Raw genomic sequence first — 26,249 nt, 5'->3', positions numbered from 1 at the left:
CTTGGATGAACTCCCAACCTTCCAAGTGTGCGGGAAAACTATATTTTCAAATAGAGGAGGAGGAAAAATAAGGAAATGAAAAGGCCATATCTTTCCTTCTTTAACTAAATAGATGGAAACCAGAGGTGGTATGCTGCCAGTTTGCACCGGTTCGGTCGAATCAGTAGTCGCGGCGGCATGAGGCTTCACCCACCCAACCTGGTGTCATCAAGCCCAGACATGTGCTCCTGCTAACAAACTGGTAGTGAAGAAAATAGAATACCATCTCTGATGGAAATCTAGGATCAGCAATGCCATGAGGACAAGACTTTGGGTCAAAAATCCATGTCAAAAATTCAGCCAACAGAATAAGCAAGTCCTCCAAAGACAGAATGACTGGCGTACCATCTATTGAAGTAAGTGAAGCCATCCAGTTCATTATACAAGAAGTGTGGGTGAAACCACACTGTCCGGACCTCAAACGTTGCCAATTTATGGAACCACTTACCTTGTCATTAGGTACAACATTTCATTTTTCTGTTTTCATGTCCCTTGTCGTTATGTTAGTACAGTCACTTACGGATTTATTTATCTATTTAATTAATTTGAAAAAAAAATGGATGCCCAATTTATATATCTTACCATGGACAGCTCACAAAACAACAGCTGCCATGGTTCAGAGGACTCCAAGGATAAGAAATGACAGCTAGCTATTAGTCAAACACAAGATCGTCCATGAAATAGCAAGTCCTTTCCCAGTTTCTGATTCTTAAATTGGTGGATTTAATGTTCTCCACCATGTCTTAATGCTTGGGTGCAGCTGAATTTGGGAATAAATAATTTCAGGCTTTTAAGAGAATTTTACTAGTGTTACTGTACCGCTGTACACTTCGTTGTCATCATCATCATCACCATCATTCTAGCCATTGTTTATCCACTGCAGGATGAAGGCCTCTTCTGCATGTTTCCAACCAATACGGTCCCGAGCTTTCTTTGGCCAATTGTTTGTACTACCAGCAAATTTTCCTCTCTTCCCTGACAGCATTATGCAATGAACAAGCAGCAGTCATCGTGTGCTGTATTGTTAATTTCTATCTGTAGCTGCTTTATAAAGATTCCAATGAGCCTATGGACACTTGAATATTTTTAGAGGCTAATTGCCTTTTGTGCCACAATTCTTGCAACATATTTTTTGGCAGATGAAAACATCCTGCAACCTTTCTACAAAAATGACTGCTATGAAAATGATTTGGCACCATTCACATTTTACAGGAATTTTTTTTCCAAGTTGGCAACTTCAGGGGAATGGGCTACAAAATCCCATTATCCACAGACAATAAATATAATGTTTGTGCTCTTTGGGAATGGAGAGAAATGTTGCCAGGTTCAGGAAGACTGCCCAGCACAGATATTTTGGTGTTGAAAAAGATGATGCATGAAGGGGCCACAAGATCAATTATAGGCAAGGCCAAAGCAAATGAACCCACCAGGCCTTATGATTGTTTTTAACATGATAATCCTTTATGTTTGTATGGTGGTTATAATGACTAACAGCTTGGACTCCTGGACAGGGCTAGGGAATGTTTGTCATCATAAAATCTCACATCTATGTTCATGAGGACTTTCTAATGCTGTCTCATTAATTTCAATGGCCTTGTGGAGACTGAGTCATGTTCTCAGAACAAAAAATGTTCTATGTGTCATCAGCTATCATGGATTCAGGCTCCACTGTCAGGATTTAGAAAGTGGCATTTCTTCCTTCCTCCCTCCCTCCATTTCTTCCTTCCTTCCTTCCTTCCTTCCTTCCTTCCTTCCTTCCTTTCTCTCTCCCTCTCCTTCCTTCCTTTTTTTTCTTTCCACCGTTCATTTAGTTTACTGTTAATTTTATTTCAGGTCTTTATAGATTCTATTAAAAATACTTTGTCATCAAGTCTTGCTAGAGTAGAAATCAGGGATATGAATCTATTATATAAAAATAAATGAATGCTTCTGGAAAAAAAATAGAAATCTTACCACTCCAGTTTCATAAATGATTGCTCTTCTTTTAAAGCTGCATTTCATGTGTCAAGCTTGTCATAAATACAATCCAGGTTTCATCAACACTGAGACCAATTCAGTTCTAAAAACATTTTCTAAAAAATGCTAGTGCCAGAGAGAGATGCAGAATGCCTGTGGTGCTTCCCTCTGATCTTCCTGATCCTCTTCTCCATTTGAAGAGGGCTCTTAAAAGAGAAGCTCAGAATAATGCAAAATAGTCCTAGCATCTCTGAGGGCAACAACCTACTAAAGAAAGATCTTGGGTTTGGTTCTTCAGAATATCCAAATCAGGTTATCCTATCCTTAGGCAATGAGTAAATTTCCTGGAGTAAGTGATCTTGGGTATAATGAAACTGTAGCAAATTGTAAGTCGCTGTTATTAGTTGATACTAGGTGGACATAGATTATCTCAACCAAATATAGATACCCAAATACTTTGCCAATGGCTCCATGTAAAACCTTTATTATGAATGATATGACAATAGCCTGAACTAGAATCTATGGAGTGTCATCATTAGTCCATGTAAAATGTTTAGGAACAGCAGAACGAACTGACCAATTTTTAAATTGTTTTCTGTGGTACTTGTTTTTTCTTTGTCATATATATAACTCTCGTTTTAAGGTTGTGTTGTCACCAAGTTTCATGCACCTGAAATTTATCATTACATTTGCTGTTATTTCTTGCTGTACTTTTTGTTGTACACAGATTTAGAAGGCTGGAAAAAATGAGAACATAGCCATGATTCTCATCACACTGTGGGCACTGAACATTATGCAAATGTTCATGAAACACTGGCTATGAATCACACTTGGAATGTGTTGATTTGTTAAATTCATTTGGCATTGTGAGGTGATTTATCTTCAATTTGGGAAACAAATTTTGATTTTACAATGGCAGAAAAAAAAGCAAGACTCATATTACAATCCACAACTCATATATATGTATGTATGTATATATATGTATATATAAAACAAATGGGGGGGAGAAGGGGAGAGAGAGAGAGATTGTGTCAAATAGGATGTGTGTATATGTACAGTATATAACAGAAGCGAGTACACCGCCTCACATTTGTAAATAACACACACACACATACACACACATCTATTTGATTATACAATGCAATATTCAAGTATATTGTGAAAATATGTTTTAATGGTTAATAGATGGGATTTGGTTGGGATTAGTAATTTAGTGGTGAAGGTATTGGAACAGAATGAAGAAGCTCACATTCAAGTCCATTCACAGCTACGGAAGCTCACATGCAACCTATGATTGATATTGTTAGCAAATACAAGAGTAGGGGTGATAAGTATGATGTCTTGACCTGAAAGATTGATATAAATATAACCCATTAATCGAAAGATAGATAGATAGATAGATAGATAGATAGATAGATAGGGAAGGAAGGAAGGAAGGAAGGAAGGAAGGAAGGAAGGAAGGAAGGAAGGAAGGAAGGAAGGAATTCTTTATTGGCCAAGTGTGATTGGACACACAAGGAATTTGTCTTTGGTGCCTATGCTCTCAGCGTACATAAAAAGACAAGATACATTTGTCAATAATCATAAGGTACAGCACTTAATGATAGTCATAGGGTACAAATAAGCAATCAGGAAACAATCGACATCAATATAAATCATAAGGATACAAGCAACAAAGTTGCAGTCATGCAGTCATAAGTGGGAGGAGATGGGCAATAGGAACGATGAGAAGACTAATAGTAATAAGTAAACTGTAGGATGATGCTGAGAGAGCTTGTCTTTTTAGTGTATTCTGTGTCACTTTCAGAGTAAAAATATATAGCAAATGTATAGGAATTGTTCCTTTCATGTACTTGGGCAAGTATATTTTCAAGTATATTGGCATATTACAGTAAATAAAAAAGCCTTTGCACTCACCAGGAATTCACACACAAACTGAAGGTCATGGCATCTAAATCTTGTCCTTCAGAAAAAGCATTACAGAAATCTTGGAAGAATTATGGAAGAGGGGCTGAAGTTGCTGCAGATACCGGCAATTTCAATGTTGCAATAGCATTGAGAAGATTGTGAGATGTAATATGCAGGGCTGCCTGTGGCATTATTATTTGTCACATCACAGCACTGGGGAAAGTACCAACAGCCAAAAAGAGACACTCTCCTCTCTTCCAGAATTTCCTATGGGCCAAGTTAGGAATGATAGCATGGTATGGTTTAAGAAGCATCTGGATGACAGGTGATAGGAAAAGAGAATGGGAGTTAATCCTTACTAGGTCCTAGTTAAAATCCTACCTATACAGTCCAATATGCTTCATTGGAAAGAAAATTACCTCTGAAATCAGTGGAGTTTTTTTTCTCCGGATGCTAATAGCAGCTGAATGGATAACCTGTTAACTCTCTGTTCCCATGTTAGACTGCTATTTTTTTTAAGTCTCTCCAATTGCTTCTACAATTACAGAGAACTGCTCTAGATGGCAATACAAGAATACATGTGTGCGTGAAAGAGAGAGACATCTACAGGTAGTCCTTGACTTACAATAGTTCATTTAGTGACCGTTCAAAGTTACAACAGCACTGGAAAAAGTGGCTTTTGACCATTGTTTGGACTTACAACTGTTGCAGCATCCCCATGATAATGAGATCAAAATTCAGACGCTTGGCAACTAACTCGTATTTATGATACCTGCAGAGTCCCAGGTTCAAGTGAAAACCTTTTGTAACTTCCGACAAGCAAAATCAATGGGAAGCAGAGTCAATTAACACCTGTTTTACTAACTTAACAACTGTGGCAAGAAAGGTCATAAAATTGGGCAAAACTCATTTAACAACTTTCTCACTTAGCATTAGAAATTTTGGGCTCAATTGGAGTCGTACATCAAGGCCTACCTGTAATCATATGATAAATGAGCAGTCAAATTTGGCCTTCATATTAGTTTAAATTTGTTTTGGTAAAGACAAGACGATATTGACTCAAAACATTTACCAATGGCCCAATTTGATTGATTCTTTTATTATCCCGCGTGACCTCAAGACTGGACTTCTGTAACGCACTCTACATGGGGCAGCCCTTGAAGAGCATTCGGAGACTTCAGCTTATCCAGAATGCAACCGCGCGAGTGATTGTGGGTGCACCCCGGTACACCCACGTTACACCTATCCTCCGCAAGCTGCACTGGTTGCCTATTGTACTCCGGATGCACTTTAAGGTGCTAGTCGTTACTTTTAAAGCCCTACATGGTATAGGACCTGGGTACTTGAGAGACCGCTTCCTGCCAATTACCTCCCTACGACCAATTAGATCCCACAGATTAGGTTTCCTCCGGATTCCATCAGCTAGCCAATGTTGACTGTCGATCACCCGGGGGGGGGGGGGCTTCTCTGTGGCTGCTCCGGCCCTCTGGAACGATCTCCCCATGGAGATTTGGACCCTTACCACGCTTCAGGCTTTCCGCAAAGCTGTCAAGACCTGGCTGTTCCGGCAGGCCTGGGGCTGATGAGTTCCCAACCACACTCGAATTGTTGTGGCTGTTGTGGTGTTTTTTAATCTGTTTTTGTATTTTGCTTTTTGTCCTGTTTGTCTTCTTTGTATTGCCCCTATTCCCTTTTGGTTTGTTAGCCGCCCTGAGTCCCCCCGGGAATAGGGCGGCATACAAGTTTAATAAACTGAAACTGAAACTTTATTCTGAAAGATACTTTTGAATTTTTTAAAAAAATCAGAATTTCTGTTCTGACCTAGACTTCCTGATACAGTAAAAAGCACACACTTAGTCCTAACATCCCTCTTTTTATTTCATAGACTGTGAACTATGTTCATTCACAGCCCATAATGAGTCCCAAATAGTTTGTAAAGAGTCCGACAGTAGGCTGCCAAAGTCTTTTGGGATAAGGCTTATAAGCAACCATTTTTATCTTCCTTGAAATGCTGCCAAAGACTTAACTGGCAATTAGCTTGGCAAAACCACACGGACCAAAGAGTTAAAATGGAGCTTCAGAATGTAAATCGACCAGCATAAACAAAATTGCTTCCTGCAACGGCTCAAGTGCCTTTGCTTCTCCTTTATGTCCTATAGGAGGGGCCAATCACCTCCAAGCCTTACACCCAAATAGTCCCTTCTGTCTTAACTGTTCTCACCTTCTGGCAGCTCTGTGCATGCGCACACTGGGAACAGGCTCCCCCTCTTCCTCTGCCTCGCTGATGTCCGATCTGGAGGTTCCGGAGGCAGCACATAACTCCCAGATGGCCCTGGTCCTATCTATGCCTCCAATGTAGAGCCTTTGTCCAAGCCTTCCCCAGACTCCAGGACTGGCTCATGCTCCTCCCTAACCTCCTCACTGCCCGACTCTGCTGTCAGCTCTGCAGGCCACCGGCAGACCACAACAATTTCTTTGTCCTTAGTTATTCCCTAAATAAATAAATCTCAGCCAATTTTAAAATACAAGCTCATATTAATTAACCTGTTCAATGCCTACCTTTTGTTCTTTTCTTATACATTTCCGAAGTGCATACATGTGTGGTGTAGTGGATATTCTTAAAGAAATATGGACTATTTTTTTTTATTATTCCTCAGTATTTCTATACATCCTTGTCAGCCTGATATCCTGTTTTATTGAGTTGTAGTAGGGTACCTTAAAGTGACTTTCAACAATTTCCTGCCCTTGTGCTTGTACTGCATTTATGATCTTATACAAATTCATATTATCAGTGGCTTACATGTTTAAGGGCCAATAATAGGATGCTGGCTAAGTGGAAATAATCCTGTGAGAAAAGAAAACACAGTAATGAGATTTTGTTCAAAGAACCCCAATGGAGTTCTAGCAAGCTTGTCAACACCAGTTCCAGGAGAGCAGCTGCAGCAAGAGTAGAATGGCTGGTTACAAGTCTTGTTTGTAAGCTTCCTGGAGACATTTATTGGTCATTATGGAAATTCAGATACTAGAAAAAGAAGAACAATTGATTTTATGTGGTTCTTAGTAAGTACATTTATGATGAAAGCCAGTTTGCTGTAGTGATGAAGGCATCAGGCTAGAAACTGTATCTGTGTCTGTCTCTCTGTTTGTCTTTCAGAAGAGGGGAAGGGCAAATCACTTCTCAAAAACTTTGCCAGGACTAGTGAACAACATTGACTCAAAATAATAATATTTAGGATTGCAATCTAAGCAGGATTTCATATTGATTGTTTGATGTACTATCAAACAAATATTGGATAAAAGTTTAAATAACCAACAGGTTCTGATTCTTTTATTTATGCCAGGTCTGACATTATGGGTGAAACATGGTTCTGGAAATGGATCACCATAAAATCATAGGTAACAAGAAAACCACACACATATCCCATCTCAGTCCAAAGACTCTCTGTGGTTTCCATAATTTGAAATGTTAATTGAAACATCCATGTTACATTCAGCACATTTTATTTTATAGTCTAGATTTAAATTGATGTGTATACAATTGCAGATCAAAATGCCATAGGTTTTTATGAGATTTGTTCTCTAGCGTACATATGCATCATATCAAGGCCAAAGTACATGAAGATCGTTTTCAACATGAGGCATATAGGGAGGCATGTTCAGACCCAATCAAGTTCTAAAAGCATATACTGTATATTGTGAGGAGGGTTAAAAAAGGCATGTACATATGGTTCATGGATATGACATCATGTCTTTTGAATTAACATAGTCATATTAAGAGTTGATATAGTCCATAAACTGTCTGAAATAATTAAAAATGAGAACTGCACCCTATTAGTCCATATTTTTATTTTTATTCTTTTCTATGTGTTCAAGTCTCACTTGATTCCTAATAACAGTCTGGAAAAGCCTATGCAGTTTTCTAAACATTTTTAGGAAGTGGTTTGTCCTGTCTTCTTTCTAGATTTGAGAAAGACTGATGGTTCCAAAGTCATCCAGTTGGCTTCATGCCTAAGGCAGGACTGTAACTCATAGCCTTCTGGTTTTGAATCCAGTGCCTTCAACTAATAAACTAAAATTATGCTTGTCAGTCAATATACTGCACCTTTAACAGACAGTTGAGATATTAAGTGAATGGTTTGTAGCTCAAACCAGAAAATGAGGGGTGAACTTGTATTTTAAAAAATAGATTCCAACCTGCCTTCAAAGTAGATATAAAAGGTTCACAAATGGTTAATGAGAACCAGTTCTCATTTCTCTCCTTAAAATGTGTTGTAAAAATGTGCAGGCAACTATGTGAAATTACACCCTCCCCCCCATGTTGCTGACACATCTGTGTTTGCTCACACAGCTTGCTTAGATATGTGATGGTTTTGGAAAACCTGTACATTAAACTACTAATGCATCCCTTAATGTTTTTTTCTTGTCCATGTATCTTGTTCTTACCTCCCAAATATTTAAATCTTGCTTTCCTGGTATTTCATGCTGGGGATGTGGATCAATTTTAAGGACATTTTGTTTATGAGAAAAGAAAAGAAAACCATTTAAACTTATTTGCAAGGAAATGAGATGTATCGTTAAAAGAGATGTGTTGCAACGAGGGAATGCATTTGTATGGCCTGGACCTTTTTCCTCCCCTCAGTTTAAACCTTTCTAACCAGAAAGTTTTCTCATGAGTACAAATCTATTTGCACTTCATTGGAGATCATATGTTACAGTTGGTTTCAATTTATACAACACATTAAATTGAAGAGAAGAAAATCTTCTGTTGGGCTGCAACCCCATTAGCCTCAGCAAACTGGACTGTTGAAAGAAATTTGGGGAGTTAAAATCCAAACCATATGGAGGGCACCATGTGGTCTGCCCTAGTCATGCTCTGACATAATTTGAAGCAAGCATTGGGCTTGCAGGTAGGTGAGGGCGGGATTTGGGGATTTTTACTCTACTGAGGGTCAATTTCTGTTAGTTGCACTAACAAATTTAGAAGAGTTCTAATTACTAATAATGTCTGATTTCAGCAAAACAGCTTTGGAAATCATAATTTGAACATTACACATTTGATGCATTGGATTTACTGGATTTTCATTCAGGAGTTCTGACAAATGGTAGCTTATTAAAAAAAATATTGCACGCTAAAGTAAATCCTGCTTTGCATGGTGATCATTTAAAAGAGCTTCAGACTGCAGTAACCCACAATTCTATCACTTAAATGTCCCATTCCTAGCCTGTGTAATTTATTGAAGAACCTGTAGCAAAAAGCAACATCATTTTTTTTTGGTAAGGAGACAGTTACTGAAAGAGATTGTAAAGACAATCTTTATGTGCTGAGCTAAAATGCAAATTTGATGTCTAGACTTATTTTGTGTCATCTGTGCCCAAATCTTTCTAGCACATTCAAGCCTTGTTTTTCCTTTGTAAAATCTAAAATATTTGACTAGGCTTGGAAGTAAGCATTGCTGATAAACTGTCCAACAAAAAAATGCAGTATATTGATGGGGAAACATACAGGGCAGCTACTGTAGCTCTTAGAGTAATTATCTTTCCAATAATTACTTAATGAAGGAAAAAGCAGTAGTGAATTTCAAGAAGTTTTCTTTGACAAATTCCATCAGCAGTATGATTTAGAAACAAACATCAGATATTCAGTTCAATTTTGGAATGTTTAATTCTCCACTCCATTACACCCATTTCTATGCAGATACAGCTACATATATCCACAACTAGTGTAAACTTGGAGAGACTGGAAAACTAAATAATGCTGATACACTTTGCTATATATAAATGTACTTGATATTTGTGAGCTGTGATTCTAACCAAAAGTTTAAGATTGTTAATTTTCCTAATAGTTGCATTCTTGTCCAGCTGCTGAAGAACAGAGAAGCCAAAATGTGTATATAATTTATTCAATAAATAAATATGTATGTAAATAAATAAGGTTGGCTATTAAGCCTAATAATATGATTTGTGTGATGTACAAACAACAATTTTTTTTTGGGGGGGGGGAGTCTCTAAGAATAGCTTTGCCCACTAGTCCTGCTATGATGTCTCAGGATAATGGTGTTCCTGGGGAGGATGAGCAAAAAATGCTAGAACTGTCTGACCAATAGTGTATTCCTGCACTAGAATCACCCAAGAGAGTGGTTGAGGTTACATCCTCAAATTAGTATGCTAAAAGATGCTACTGGACAGATAGTAACCGATTCAAACAAAGCCAAACATAGATGAAAGAAATATACTGAAATTCTAGATGCTGGAGACATGAAAGATTTTATTAAATTAGCACTCTGGTCATTATCAAGTCATAGGCCTACAACTATTGATGACATATCTACAGGAAGATGTCAAGCAACAAACGAAGAATGAGTAAAAGTTCTCACTGTTAGATATAATCATTATGCATCTAGAATCTGGGTTTACATAATACATTAAATCAAAATATGGTTTCTTTGTGAATTAGTCTGTTGGTGACCTTGGGAAGTGTGGCTCATAAACCATGATTAAACAAATTAAGGCTTAGCTTGCATAAGCCCCACTGAAAACTCTAGTGTTGTGGAGAGTCATTGGATTTTTATATTTTGTCACTTGACTAGGCAAACCGGTAATAGCAACCTTAACAGAGAGGAAAATAACTTTCCTAGCTATGCATTTAATAAAAAGACTTTAGTTTGCCCAACCATTGCCCAAATTCTAAGCAAATACCCTAATAGCAATTTGGAAAGGTGCCACTTTGTAGGCAGCGTGCCTTCTGTAGCCTAAGTAAGTGCCAGTTCAATGAGTGACATTTCAGAAATGTATCAAGAGGGAGGAGGCATTGCCACCCACCTGTCGTAATTTTTCTATTCAGGAAGTCTCTCTCAGCAAAAAAGGCTATGTGAAAAAGACAAGGTGTCAGAGACTATTTGCAATATGGGACACCTCAAAGCAAGAGAATCTTTCCGATCATCATTAGCTCATGTTTGTAGTTTCCTAGGAAGCAGTCCTTTTTGGGATTGCCAGACTACACCTGGCATCCAGAATTTAGCTGTAAGTTAACATGCGCCAGGAGGAACATCTTGGGCTGGTTGTAGATTGTCCGAGAAACGGAGAAGCAGATTCTCGCAGGCCCTCTGGCAAAGGGCTGAGCACGCCGAGTCCTGGTTGGGGGATCTGGTCCGTGTTCGAGAGATCCTGCTGCAAGAACTCGTAATCGGGATCGTAATGATCTAACGTTTCACAGCTTGTGTTGTGCGAGCACTGCCCGCTGTCGCAATCCAGCGAGGACAGCTGTTCGTCCGATTTGCTCAGCTTCCCCATGCTGCTGTAGGGCGAGAGGCGGGGAGATTCCCCTCCGTAGGACTGGCTGCCCCCCGAGAGTCTCCGCTGGGGTAGCAATCATTTTCAAATTCCTGTTTGTTGATCCCAATGGGTAAACTGGAACCACTGGTTGTTCGGCTAATGGGGGCCACGATAGCCACTCGCGTAGGGGAGGGGCTGACTGGCGTTTTTTAGGGGGCAAGGCTGGCGGAGGGCTGTTTTCAGCCACCCGGATGCAAGGAAGGGGCGGTTTCGGCGGGGCGACCTCTTCGTCTGTGGCGTCTGCCAACACTTCTGCGGTGGGTGTCAACCCGGCCGTCTTGTTGAGGATCTCCATCTCACGATCCGTCAAGGGGAGCTCCAACTGGCGGTCTGTTGCAGGCACAGGTAAGGTGGGCTTGACTGGGCTGGTGGGAGACGGGTGTTCCTGCTTCTCAATTGTCAGCTTCACCAGCTCCTTAACACCATCCAGAACTGCCTTGATGACTCCCTTAACTGTATTCACCACTTCTTTGTCTTCCACATTGATGCCTTCGAGCATCACTTGATCGGACCATCGAATCAAATCCCCCAAACTCTAATACACGCGGCTGTAACAGGAAGTAACGGCGGAACTCTGCTGAATCCGCGGGTCCGTCTGAACCAGAGGCAAGTTCGCTTCCAGAACTTTGCTGGCGGATCCCGGCAACATCTCCAACACTTTGTTATCAATGGCCATTTTGTCCACGATGGTCTTAAAGTAACGCAGGGCGCTCACTACGTCCTTCTCTTTCTCCTCCAGCCAACTCAAGTTCTTGTTCACAACCTTTTCGGTAGATTTCACCACTAGGTCAGGCTGCTTTCCTTTCTTTGATGGCGTCCTTTTTATTTTGAGCGAGTGGAATTTGTCCTTTAGCTTCATGGTGAACGAAGAGAGACGAGAACGCTGAGAATCTGCTTTCTCCACCCGGCCCGACATGGCTGGGCTGCCGCTGGCTCTGGCCCGGTGGCCCGGTTCGGGCGCTGTCGGAGCCCGGGAGGACGGCAGGTAGCCGAGCAGCTCCGCGCGGCTCCGTGGCTGCTGCTGCCGCCGCGGCTCCTCCCGCCGCCGCTGCTAACGCAGGACCGGACCGGCCCACAGCGCGCCCTGCTGCCCGACCGCCGCCACTGCCGAGGCGCTTGCTGGCCGCTGGAGGGAGCCACTAGGTCCCATCGCTTTCCGTCGTGGGGGACTCCAGGGCCGGGCTGGTTGTAGGAAATATTTGAATGTAAATGTAATTGAAATTTAGAGAAGCAACTTTTTTTTTTAAAGGTCACGATAAATAAATAGCTTTGTTAAAAAATAACCTACTTAAGTAAGTGACTTTGATTCAATAGAAATATATTTGACCCCTATTAGTTTTTCTCTTCTAAGGGGTTCTGACCAAAACAGTAGCTGGGTTTACAAATTGTTCTAAGTGTGGTTTGTTGTCAGCCCTTTGCGGGAATATCTTTATTGTTATAGGGAGAATAACAGAATCTTAAAATTCTCTCTGCCCCATCTTATACAAAATAATATCAAGGGGGGGGGGTATTTTAAGTTCTGAAATGGTGTAGGGTCTCCTGCTTGGATGGGGGGGTTGGACTAGATGACCTACAAGATCCCTTCCAACTCTGTTATCCGTAAGTTTCTTTCTCATACTTTTTTCTTCCTAAGGAGCTGAGTAATCTTTTCTGAAAGTGCCCCCCTTCATGCTTTGCTCAATCCTTCCCCATTCCCTAGGCCAGGTTTACATTCCTTTGCATTTATTTTACCATGCCTTATTAAACAATCCAGAATGATCTGGCTCACACATAGTTTATAAACTTCAGTTGGATTGGGTTCATATATTGAGGTAAAACCCCAAAGCACGACATTATGGCTCAGTACAGCAATCTTCATTAAACCATTTTAACCATCCACAGTCTTTTCATATTGATCCAATCTTTCGTGTTATTTGGCCTTTTTAAAATCGGTTCAAGATGGGACTGGTAATTATCAGGATTAAATGTTGATTATTTTTGATAAATCATAATACTGTGTATTTTTTTTAATTAGCGCCAGGAATAATTAAACCAATCCAAAAATAAATTGCTTAATGGACTATGACATTGGCTTTGATCCATTTTTACACTTTACTTGCCTAATTATCTATGCATGAACTTAGAAATCTTTTTGCCGCTGTATTTTTAAACTATAATACAGGGAAAGTGCAAATTTGATTCTAAGCCATTGCACATCAAAATCTGTGTATTTACAAAGTTAGATTTCTAAAGTGCTGCTATCAAGTAGCTTCTCAGCAATTTTCAAAATATATAAACATAAACTATCCAGAATATAATCATCCAACAATTTAAATTATAAAAATAATTATCCAATTAGATTTTCTTATAAAAGCAATGCAGATGTATCTTCCTTTTTTCTAAATGTTCTTTTCCTGGGAATTTTTTTTTATAGCATTATGTATTAGGATATGAACCGAGAGATTCATGCTCCAGTTACAGCATAGGATCTTCTCATGCTACTCTAGCAGCATGGGAGGAAATAATGGTACTAACTAAAGTATTTCCTGTTGAAAACTAAGTGTTGGACATAAACAAGTGGCTGAGAAGCAAATTTATCTTGTAATAATAAATAATCTCTGTCTGTCTGTCTGTCTGTCTGTCTGTCTGTCTGTCTGTCTATCTATCTATCTATCTATCTATCTATCTATCTATCTATCTATCTATCTATCTATCTATCTTCTAGAAGAGGGGAAGAAAGGCCCTTCTCAATGGCACCCTGTCTGATAAATGCTTTGACGTCTATAAATGCCGGGGCATCAGCTAGTAGATTTATTAAAAGGTTACAATGAGCATTAGAGAGAATGTAAGTTTTTGTTTTCATAAAGGTCTTAATATACAGTAAAATTCATAATCTGAATAATTGATGTATATCTGCACATAAATTATAAAACTGCTACCGGTGCTAAACTAACCCGAAATATTAATACTATGAAGTTCCCTGGTTCACATCACTTTTAAAAATGATTTCCCATTATTTAGCTGCAAGAACAACTTGTAACATATACTCTCTGAATTATAAGCCATCTGGTTGCAAGTATCTGTTTTATAAAGCTTTAGTTTGCTGTAAAAACGCATCTCATTGCTAGATATTTGATTACATAGTAATGCATACTAGTCCTTCTTAGATGGACCCTAGAATATATCCCTGATAATGAATATCTCTTCTGACAAGTATAATTCTGGCATAAAGAGATGTGGTTTTATGAAATGACCTTTTAACAATTACATTTAAAGATTTTTCAAACATGTATAACTATTTCTGTTATTAAAAATGTAATGGGTGATGGTTTGAAGCCCAGAACTAGAGACTGCTGAATTCCATTATACAGATAAAGGACAAGATATTCAGCCTTTCAGTGTACTTCTATGAAATAAAATACTTCAATTAGCACTGATTCAGGTATCTATAGACTAGTGTGAATACTACTAAACATAAACATTCAAAACCATGATACCAATTAATGAGTAGTCTACCATATCAGCCTCAACCCAATACCCAGTTCTAGAGTATCCTCCAAAATCAAATAAAATAAAATAAAAATGATTTATTTCTTTTTAAACCTCATAAGATAGCCAAGCCTCATTTGTATGTTATGTGAATTCAGCCCATGGAGTTAGTTTAGAGTTCAGTGAGTTACATCAACTTAGGCAAGTGAGTTTAGTAAACCATGTTTTAGCGTGTTACGTATACAGTGTAAGAATTAGGTCAATTGTCTTTTTTCACTAAAATAAATTATTAGCTGATTTTTGTACCTACTTTCTATGTAACATAAAATAATAGAATTGTTTGCACTATCTTTTCCTTGCATTGTGGTTAGCAATTTAATATAGCAAACAAATTATTTCTTTTTTGGCAATGCTGAACAATTATTAATCTTGAAATGTTCTAGTATAGGGAACTCTGACATTTTGTTTGTTTTGTTAGGGAACAAAAAACTTGAACTTCAACACTCTCAGGGCAAATTTATTGTCAAATTTATTTGGTCATCCATTACACAGAAAGTGTATCTGGGCAGTGTACAATAATCCATTATAACAGTAAATAAGTAAAACAATCAATACCTACAATCAAATTATAAGAAAATACCATACAGAAAGCTAGACAAGACATTTCTCCAGCAAGAAACGAACAAGAAATGATTAGGGTAAAGATCCCAACTAAGAGATATACAGTATCTTCTAAAATATTCCAATCATTGGTATGAAAAAATAAAAGTGATTATAATAAGTGACATATTACTGATAAGTTTCATAGATGATCCTAGAATGATATAAATCACTGGGGGGATTGTGCCTAAGATACCTCCAAGAAAACAAAATTCAATGCAATCCAATGGATAAATTTTAAAATTACAACTTTGTCATGAAAATGTAAAGTAACTTGGGGGTGGGGGAGGTTGGGGGGTGGGGAAGGGTTGGGTGGGGAGGGTAGGGAGAGGGAGGTAAATATTTGTAAAAGTTTTTTTTTCAAAATTTTCAATTAAAAAAAATGTAAAGTAACCAAACTATAGGCTAAGTCTACTACTGCTATTGCTATGAACTAAAGACTATATCTGAAGCATTGAGATAAAAATCAGAACTCTTTCCAGAAAAGGTTGCTGTTTATAGTTCAGTGATTCCCTATAGATATCTACTCAGTTCTGTTAACTATCCATGTATAATTCTAGAGAATAGCAACTTACAAAAAGTATTTACAAAAAGTAATCTTGCAAGACTGTGGAACAGCAGTTTAGTGGCAAGAAAAAATGGCAGTGTAAAAGACAGGGGAGGCAGACTCATGTTGAACGATAGTCAGAGATATTTTTGATAAAAGTTTTAACTGAAATTTGATCTTACAGTGGTTACATTGAAAGCCAAAATATTCCAACGAGAGACAGTCTTGCCCTCAACACTACACAGTGGCGGGAGTGGTTTAATGTACTATAAAAACATATGTTAGGGATTATGTCATTGAGGAATGAAGGCCACATTTAATCTAATCCTGCACTAGTTTGTTTTAGTAAACATTTCAGGATGCAGAACAAAATTGTTATATGGTTATTTTCAGATTCTTTGCTTTTACAATTCAATTACCCTTCAAGATTCCATCTGGGTTCCTTTAACTTTGCGATTGTTTTGCTGAACTTAGTGCACATTAGCTTAGTATAGCTGCCACTCTCATAGATCTGCTAGCTGGAAAATAGATACATAGGGTCTGCTTGAACATGGGGTAGAAGACCTCAAATGTCCCTTCAAACTCTATTCTGATTGATATTGATTGATAAAGACCAACTTAAATGTTTCCAAGTTAAATGTTTCCAAATGAATCAACATGATTGCCTTTTCCCCTTGATTTGTATTTTTTCTAGTAATTTCCTTTGTAGGGTTCATCTCCACATATAGCCCTTGTGTGAGGAAATATAATAATGAACTCTGAGCTTGTAGGAATGGGCTAATAATGTAATTCCAATTTCAAGTGTTTATGCTGATTAATTGAAAATGGCAGCCTCTTCAAATTTAGAAGACACACTGGCCTTAGCTAAATTTGGAATCTTGATTAAACAGGTGCACTGGACAAGAGTAAAGTAGATGTATGGTAGTTTTTCTAGAATATATAGACTAGTGCTAATTTGAAAGTAAAGGTTGCTCCAAGCTTACTTGTCATGCATAATCACAAAAAAAGGCATAGTTGTGATTAAATAGTTGCTCGAGACAGAGATAACAAGACAGCATGAATAGTCCTTGACTGACAACTATTTAGCTACTGTACAAAGTTACAACTACACTGAAAAACTGACTTATGACAGTCTTTATTCATATGAACTGGTATATATTTACAACAGTTGCAGTGTTCCATGATTCACATGATTGCCATCTGCAATTTCCCAGATGGCTTCTGACAAGCAAAGTCAATGGGAGAAGACAGCTTAGTTTAACAACTGTGTGACTCACAAACTGGTAGTTGCAATGATTTGCTTAACAACGGTGGCAAAAAAGGCTCAGAAAAATCAGGAAGAATCACTTAATAACAGCCTTGCTTAGCAATGCAAATTCTGGTCCTAATTATAGTCTTAGAGAATTACCTGTATTTATGTTAGCTATGCAGAATGCTTTATCCTGTTGTGCTATACAGCTAATTTATGAAACAATTTGTTCCGAGAATCCATCTAGTGTTTTGACTGTCATTGTGTTGCACACTAATCCATTGTTAAATTAGAGTTTATATAGCAGCTAAAAGTCTTATTGCATAGACTAATATTATGCAACATACTAAGCTAAAATGTTGGCTAGTCTATGGTTTATTATATACAAGTTAGCAGATACTTCATGTTTGCACAACACAGTAAACTGCAAGCCTCAATGTAAGAGTCATTTTTAAAGCAAAGCCTCGACTATGGCACGCTTTTCCTCCCCTGACCATGATAATTAGTGGTTTGATTTGATCACATACATAGCACAAGCTAACATGCAGGCTTAATGTCTATGGAGATTTTTAGTCATGCCAGTCATGGTTGTCCCAAACTTGGGCCAAAGGTGTTTTTTCAAGAGGCAACTGGAGTTTCTAGTTTTTCAATTCTGAATTCTGAGCTGAAGAAGCTTCTTGGATGGGAAGCAAAACGTCTTCAAAGAAAAACCAGAAAGTCCAATTGCCTCTTGAAAAAGCACCTTTGGGACAACATGCAGGCTTATTTTACCCAGCATTTGATTGGCTGATTGGCGGGTGAAGGAGAATGATAAGATTTTTGCTACCGATAAAAATGAGCCTCAAGAGTTTTTACCATCAGTTAAAAGTAAATCCTAAACTAAATCCTAATTATATACAGGCTTTTTTTTAACCATAGGAGAAAAGGGAGCTCGGTCATACTGTAGATTTTTTTATTTATTTCAGGAAGGGGAAGATGCTGAGGATTAAAGCTGGAATCTTCCGGACGTAAAACGGGTACTTTCTGCATGTGTTTTGTTTCATCTGGTCATTCGCCAGAATAAATCTCATCTTCTAGACTACCTTTGCTCCTCGGCTCCTCGGCGTCTGTTAGAAAGGCTGGCTGACCCGATCCGGGTGGAGGACGAGGAAAGGCGGCTATCTTTAACGCAGCTGCAAGGAAACACAAAGGAGCGTGGAGACGTGGTGGGCGAGTACGCCCACTTCTCGCAAGCCCCCTTCGCGCCTCCCGCAAGCTTGTGGGGCGTGAAAAGGGGCGAGGCGGAGTAGGAGCGCTTCAGAGGAGAGAAGAGTGGGGGAGGAGGAGGCTCACTCGTCAGAAGAGTCAGTTCTTCGAGCAAACTTCAGGCTCGAGGGACCGCCTTCCCTCCCACCGCTCGGTTTATTTTTTTGCAAAGGAGCCGGCGCTCCTGGAGGCTTCGGAGCAACAGCCGTGACTGCGGTGGGCTTTGACTCAGCTGGCTGGGTTTGGGATTCTACCACCCCGGACGGGGCGAAGGGGGAAAGAGGCTTTCGGGGCTGAAAACGCGGCGCCTCCCCACCGCCCGAGCGGAAGGTAAGCCTAACCCTCAGGCGCGTGTCAAGTCGCGGGTGGCCCTCTGTAGGCACGCGGACGGCGTGGCTGCCTGTAGTAGAAACTTTCGGGTGGTTGAAGTCGAGGTAAAAGGGCGAGTTTTTTAAAGCCCGTAAGGCGCGGCGGGCGGCGTCCTTGTTTGGGTCCAAGATAAGGCAGAGTTAATCTCCAAGAATTGCTTGTGGCTGAGTTCGCCTAAATGGGTTTGGTTACTTTGGGAATCGTTAAGATTTGGTCGCTTTTCTTTCTCCCTTAAGCGAGGGTGTTTCTCTGCGGTCAGAAATCCAACGGGGTGGACTTGGAGAAGGTAGGTTGGGCTAGGGTCGAAGTAACTTTGTTCTCCTTTGCTGCGGGAGCGATAGTTCTGCCGAAAGCAACCGAGTTATTTAAAAAGATTTATTTTTCTTGCTCTGTATTCTCCGTCTTGGTCAGGGTGTTTACGCATGTGTGTGTATTCAAGCAGGCAGTCTAAATGAACGAAATCTCTCTCTCACACACACACCACACACACACCACACACACACACACACACACACAGATTCTCAACCATCCAGGTCTCAAAAGGCACCTGGACTTCCTTGGTCGTCTCTCCCCACCCACCCCAGCCCTGAAACGTTTTGCATCTCATCCAAGAAGCTTCTTGTTGGAACTGAGGAAGCTTCTTAGAAGAGAAGCGAAACGTTTTGAAGGGGAAAAAAACAAAGTCCAGGTGCCTTTTGAAAAGCACCTTTGGGACAACCATGACTTGGATGGTTGAGAATCTCCATAGGAGTATGCGTGTGTTTTTGTTCATTTAGACTGCCTGCTTGAATGGCAGGAATATTAATGTCCATGTGTAATAATGTCATTGTTGCATTGCTTTTGTGTCTTGGTGTTGAACTTGGACAGAACTTCAACAATCGTCTTCACCACTAAACCTCACCACATTTCTAAGTTGTGTGCATGACAAACCACAGGTTTAGGAGCACAGGATCCTCCTGAATTTCTAGAGTGGCAGTGACTTACTTCCCTCCCCATAGTTAGCTTGACTATATCATTCACATAACACAAGCTAGCATTGTAGGCTTGTTTTACCCAATATAATTTTCACAACAAACGGACTTGGCTAGCTTCTCTTTCCTTGTTCTGTGTGAACAAATTATTTTACCTTCAACATCTCAATGTCATTGTTTAACTCCTGAGTCAAAATCCTGCCTTTTTAGACTATAATCTAAGGTAATTCCTTTTCATTTCTCTTAATTTATTATGTATTAGAGATCTTTGGCATTGGGCCAGTATGAATATTAGCAGTTCAGAAATACATTTTTATTTGTATCTGTACAGTTTGTACTGCTGCCCATCTCACAGCAGTGTTTCTTGCCTATGTGGTGAAACATTCATGTGCCAATGTGTACAGGGCAGCTATACTTTGCATTATTGCTTTAATTTTCTGCAGTGATTTTACATTATCTTGAGTGGTAACTTCTGGTTGTCATTGTTTCAGAGCAAGACATTCATTCCCCAGTGCCTGGTTAATTTCACCACAGCCTTTTTTGTCAGAAAATATCCAAGAAGACACTAAAAATAAGCCTGTTGTTATGAAAATGTTTCTGAACTTTTGCTGCTGGGAAATCCTCGGTGCCTGAACTGTACAAATACTGATTAACGGGGCATCTAGTTTACATTGGCTTGTAAATATTTCTCTTACTGCAGTTTGTAATGGTTCCCTTGTGTGGTGGATATTCTAAAAGCAAATGAAAAGGAAAGAAGAGATACTATTTAGTAATCTTTAAGTCTTCCCTGGAATTGTTCATGGGTTTTCCCTTATCAAAGATTGAAGAGATTTATTGAGTGAATTTAAATTGCAATTTTAAGAAGATTTTTTGCTTGGTTTGTTACTTATGGCATTTAGCTCATCTTTCTTTGTCTTTGGTATTTGGATTTTGCCCAATTGTTTATAATTTCAAAATTGTGATGCACAGTAAGAGGGATGTGTTTGTGTGTGGGCTTGTAAAACAAAGAAAATGTATGTAGTGTATACACCCAAAACAACACATTTCTTAGAACTCATTTCTGACTGTTTCTGATGGTTATGTAGTTTGAGATTCAACATTTACAGGAATAAATAACTGTATATCAGGGACATACAAAATAACCAAATGTTGGAGGAAGCAGTACATGAGATTAAAAAATGCAAATTTTCTCAGGAATGTAGTTAATTATAAGTACTCTAAGAGGGATGATTGTATTTCTCAGATGGTTCTCTTAAGCCAGTGATGGGCAACCTTTTTGGCGTGGTGTGTCAAAAATCGGCAAAAAATCGAGCATAACTCGCGTTGTGTGTCACTTCGACAAAAACATAATTTTGCGCAATTTATAGTTTAAACTACAAAAATGTATAATTGCAATATATAATTGTATTTAATAAACCAAAAACAAATTATTTAACATACCTGCTTAGTAACTTCTTTGTTCATCAGTCGATTTCGTATGTTGCCCTTGATATTATTGAACTTGTTTGGGGTGCCGTGAACCAGGGCTGTGGAGTCGGCTGCTTCCAGCTCCACGTCCTCATCAACATGCCGCTCCAGCCCGCCCCTGCTATGAATATTCCTAGTGACGCGAGGGCGAAGAATATGAATATTCATAGCGGGGGCGGGCCGGAGCGGCATGTTGATGAGGACGTGGAGCTGGAAGCAGCAGACTCCACAGCCCTGCCGTGAACTGAGATAAGTGAGGGGGAGGGCGAATTCTTTAACTAACCAGGAGTAGACTCTCTGTGCCGGCCTGACTGGAGAGAGGCGCGCACTGTTCCCGCGCTCCTCTCCTGCGGGTCCTCCCTCGCCGCGCTGATGATGTGTGTGCGCACGGCACGCACGCCTTATCAGCAGCCCCTGCGCTCAGAAAGGGGCGGCGGCGATACAGTAAGTGAGTGTGGGTGGGGGAGATCACACGTCCCGCCCCCCCGTTCCTCCAGCACAGATTCTTTCATCCTCGGCGGCCGTGCAGGAGCCGAGGATGAATCGCATGAAATCCTGTGCGTGTCACCCCAAATGGCTACGCGTGTCAGCACTGACACGCGTGTCATAGGTTCGCCATCACTGTCTTAAGCAGAGAAGAAATTAACATACTTAGATGATGGTGACAAAGAATATTTACTTTTACGTATTGTAGTCTCGTATAACATCTCCTGATATTTAGTATAATATAAACACTGTAGATACCTGGAACAAAAAGATACACATAGATTTATTTAGCACCCAGATTGAAGCTGGATCATGAAGGTTGCAATGCAGATATAGACTCTGCATAAATCTTGTTTTCTGGTACCTCTGAGCACTTGGTGATGCTTTTATTATTTAAGGCATCTGATGTTGTAACAGAGTGATTATTCACATGTGTCTATTCCCATCTGTCTTCTATTAAGATTGATGGCTCTCTTTCTTCTTGCCCCTATAGCTGGCAATCCACCAGGAACTGCTTCTCTTAATCTGTTCTGATTTTTGGACTCCTGCCACCTGTATATATTAACATGTTTACAGATAAAGTATATTATTTCTACACTTAAAAAGTAGCCCTGCCAGGGAAGAAAGATTGACTCAGTTGCCTATGGTTTCATTAAAACAGTTACTGCAAGACTAATATCACATGTATACCCATTACTTTATTCCCTTTTGGATAAGCAACTTTTGCAAAGTTGCTTCAGAGAGCCAAGGTGGCGCAGTGGTTAGGGTGCAGTACTGCAGGCCACTTCAGCTGACTGTTATCTGCAGTTCAGCGGTTCTAATCTCACCGGCTCAAGGTTGACTCAGCCTTCCATTCTTCCGAGGTAGGTGAAATGAGGACCCAGATTGTGGGGGCGATATGCTGACTCTGTAAACCGCTTAGAGAGGGCTGAAAGCCTTATGAAGCGGTATATAAGTCTAACTGCTATTGCTAACTGCTATTGCTAGAAGGAAATTGCAATTTAAGGAAAGTAGAAGCACTAAATTAAAGTAAATAAATCCTAATAGATTCATTTTTATACGGTTAAGGCTTCCTTTGACCAGTCATGTGCAACTCTGGGGGTCAGTACTCATCTCTGTTTCCTAGTCGAAGGAGACTGTGTTGTCCAAAGATGCTTCCATGGTCATGTGACCAGTATGGCTATATACTGGGGCACATGGAACACAATTACTTTCCCACAAGTGGTACCTATTCATCTACTTACATTTGGATGCTTTTGAACTTCTAGATTGATTGGCTGGTGCAAGAATGAGAACTCATCTCATAGTGTGGTACTGAGGTCTTCAGCTACAACCTTCCAGTCAACAAGCTTTCATATTGGCTTTATAAATTGGTTGTTTTGTGTCTTATTTTATATGGTGTTTTTAATCTGTTGTTGCCTACTCAGAATTACTGTGGGCAGCATAAGAGCCATGGTGGTGCAGTGGTTAGAATGTAGTACTGCAGGCTTTTACTGCTGATCACCGGTTGCCAGCAATTTGGCAGTTTGAGTCTCACCTGCTCAAGGTTGACACAGCCTTCCATCCTTCCAAGGTTGTTAAAATGAGGACCCAGGTTGTTGGGGGCAATATGCTATCTCTGTAAACTGCTTAGAGGGCTGTAAAGCACTGAAGTGGTATATAAGTCTAAGTGCTATTGCTATATACGTATATGGAGTTTGCACCAACACCATCACCATTTCCTTTCCATTCCTTTCTACCTTTGGAAACCCTTCTTGTTTCCATTCATATCAATATACTATTTCACATGTAAATGTCTCATTACAATGCACATTCTTAATTTGTCTATATAAATTATTATAAAATATATGTTCTCTTCTACATAATAGTATGGGAAGAAGCAAATCTTTTGCAAAAACATAAGTTTTGAATTTAGGGTTTGTAATAATTGCCTTTTGCTAGATGCTGACAATGAGACCTTACCAAGAATTATCTGTTAATTATCAGTAGATTTACTAGGTTCATTTTCTAATATATTAATTAAAAGAGTTTAGTTGTAGTGGGTAGTGTCATAAAAACAAATGTACTCACATCAGAGGTGGGTTCCTACCAGTTCACACCTATTCGGTAAAACCGGTTCGTCAAATCTACCGAACCGGTTAGAAGAGATTCTACCAGTGGACCCGGAAAGCAGGCCACACCTACAGAAGAGGTTCCAAAAAATTTTGAAACCCACCACTGGTCCTTGGATATGATTATTCTACACTATCATGCTCATATTTATAAAACTCAGTGCCTCTGTGAAAGATAAGGATGACTACTGCGTTTGTGGTGCAATCAGAACATTGTGTGTGTTGAAGTTGTTTTAACGCAAACCAAAGATGCCTTTTAAAAAACAAGTTTACATCATATTCTTATGCATGCCAGTGCTGTGTGTGAGGTAATTTAAGGTGGTTCTGACAAGTGTCGTCGGCATATTCATATCCGGTCACATGGGCGGCAAGCCACTCCCACCCAGTCACATGGGTGGCAAGCCACTCCCACAAAGGAGGCCACACCCACAGAGTAGGTTCGAACAATTTTTGAAACCCACCACTGACTCACATACTTATGACAAAAATGAGAGGGTTTTAAGCAATGTGACAACAATGGACCAGAAAAGAGTTAGTTTTGGCATCCCAAAGGGGAAATGATTAATGCATTGAATTGACACTTTCACCAAGGGGATTGATAGGAAGGGTTTATTTTCCCAGTTTTGTACATGGAAAAGTGACACAATACACGGATACTTAATTTGCTTATTTCTTAGGAACGTGCAGAAGGTTCTTTGTAAGTAATACAAGGCAGAAAAATGGGCCAGTAGTGCAATACCCAACACAGGAAATCCAGAAAAGATCTTACCAAGGTTCTCAGGTAGAAGCATAACATCTCAAGCTGGTGGTCCAGATTGCATAGTATTTTTTAGACCATCGTAATTCAGCTACAAGATTTACCAAGATGAAAAGATTGCTAAAGCATGTCTATGGAAATTCTCAGTCATCCAGAACATAGTTGCACCAAAGTTGCTTTTTCAAAAGGCAACTAGGACTTGCTTTGTTGTGCTTGAGGACATTTCATTTCTCATTTCTAAAGCATCCTGTTTCATTTTCCTCATCTTCAGTTGAATTTCCAAAGCATCCTGTTTGCCTATTGCTAGGATCAATAAACTGAAATGCTTTGGGCTTTCTAAACTAGAGCATTGCGGAAGTGTTTTAAGTGACAATAGTTTGGTATTTTATAAGATAGATTTTTACTTCTAATCCCTTCCTAGCAATTTTATTTTTTCTGGGATCCAACCAGTATAAATGTCTCAGAGGAACCTCAGAAGAAGAAATTTCATTTATTTGGTATTATATGTTGCTGTATGATATGGAAAATGTAGAAAAAAAAATCTGCTCATATACTAATAATCCTTCCAGTGCCAAGGAAAGAGCATTCAAAATATTTACTCTTATGGGCTGTTATGGTTTTATATAACATCTCCTGGTGTGTAGTATAAAATCTGAATTCTCTAGATACCTGGAACAAACATTGACATATGTAACTATAAATCATCTGCCAGGTGAGTCTCCATTGCATATTCAAACCTTGGTGGTCTCCATATGGATGGAATTATTGTCGTCTGTTCTCGCTCATCAACCTGCCCTTAATTGACTCCATGCCCTCCATTCAGTCAAAGTGGAGAATTCCAGATGAATAACATTTGAGTGTTTTATTCAAATGTTTGGACTGAAAGCGAGGCATCTAGGTTTGGATATGTGGGTAGGATATATTGATTTTAAAGAATTAAAAAGCAGTGTTTCAAGCTGTTGAACCTGTTTAGTCTGTTATATCAATATAAATTAGTTGACAGTTTACAAGAACTTTGTTTACATACATTGTCTATTCAAAAGGAAATTCCTATTCTATACAGATGGAAGATGGGAGAAGAACATGTTTTTATAATTAATTCAGTCTGTTCACATCATTAGATCATCACAAATGTATATGTTTCTTTTAAACAACAGAAATTCTGGAATAACATAATTTTTGCAAGCTAACCCTATTAAAACCAGAGAATGGGTAGCATTGACATGTAGATTAAATATATATTATGCCTAATAATTAACTTTTACGTATGCATGAAATGATTATTTATAATCAAATGCTTGGAAATGTATTAATTGTAAACTGAAATGATAAACACTGTGTTCCTCCATTTACAATCAAAGGCCCTTATATTTTCACAAACTGTGCTAATAGCCTCTTTTGTAACCAATCCTTCCCTGTCCATACCAAATAGAATTTTCATGTTTTTGGAAGACCTGCCTATCCTGGGGTATATGAATACATTGTATGCATGATAGCTGTAAGAAACAAACCTATTAAGGTTTAAGTGATTCATTCAACATTCACTCAAACATGAAAAAAATGCCATGATGATAACAACTGTAAATGGAGTTGGTCAATTTGCAGTTTGTTTCACCACATGACTTGGCTACCCTAGAGGCGTTGCAAAAAATTTCATGAAGAGGTTAAAATAATTCCATTAATA

The 26,249-nt window shown here is 39.2% G+C and overlaps 3 protein-coding genes across 4 annotated transcripts in view; 2 read left to right on the top strand and 1 right to left on the bottom strand.

Annotated features, from left to right (window-relative positions):
* TIAM2 (TIAM Rac1 associated GEF 2) overlaps positions 1-26,249 on the top strand; it is a 227,818-nt gene that overhangs the window by 58,300 nt on the left and 143,269 nt on the right. The window lies entirely within an intron of this gene.
* Positions 1-26,249, top strand: part of SCAF8 (SR-related CTD associated factor 8) — a 192,827-nt gene that overhangs the window by 105,780 nt on the left and 60,798 nt on the right. Inside the window, exon 21 of one of the 2 annotated variants that reach the window (XM_087718259.1) lies at positions 18,125-18,142. The exons of the other annotated variant lie outside the window; for it this stretch is intronic. The gene's annotated coding sequence lies outside the window, so the exon portion shown is untranslated. Of the gene's footprint in view, positions 1-18,124; positions 18,143-26,249 lie in introns of those variants that run through there. 2 annotated transcript variants of the gene reach the window in all.
* Positions 10,152-12,270, bottom strand: LOC106541777 (rap guanine nucleotide exchange factor 1). The gene is given in 3 exon segments (XM_087718252.1): positions 10,152-11,264; positions 11,267-11,371; positions 11,374-12,270. Coding segments are annotated over 3 exon segments (1,230 nt in total). The 5' UTR covers positions 12,152-12,270; the 3' UTR covers positions 10,152-10,917.

This window comes from Thamnophis sirtalis, unplaced genomic scaffold (assembly GCF_051295495.1).
Source record: "Thamnophis sirtalis isolate CommonGarterSnake01/CBP01778 unplaced genomic scaffold, rThaSir2_p1.2 scaffold_6, whole genome shotgun sequence".
In the NCBI taxonomy this organism is placed as follows: domain Eukaryota; kingdom Metazoa; phylum Chordata; class Lepidosauria; order Squamata; family Natricidae; genus Thamnophis; species Thamnophis sirtalis.
This window is presented reverse-complemented; position numbering and strand designations above follow the sequence as displayed.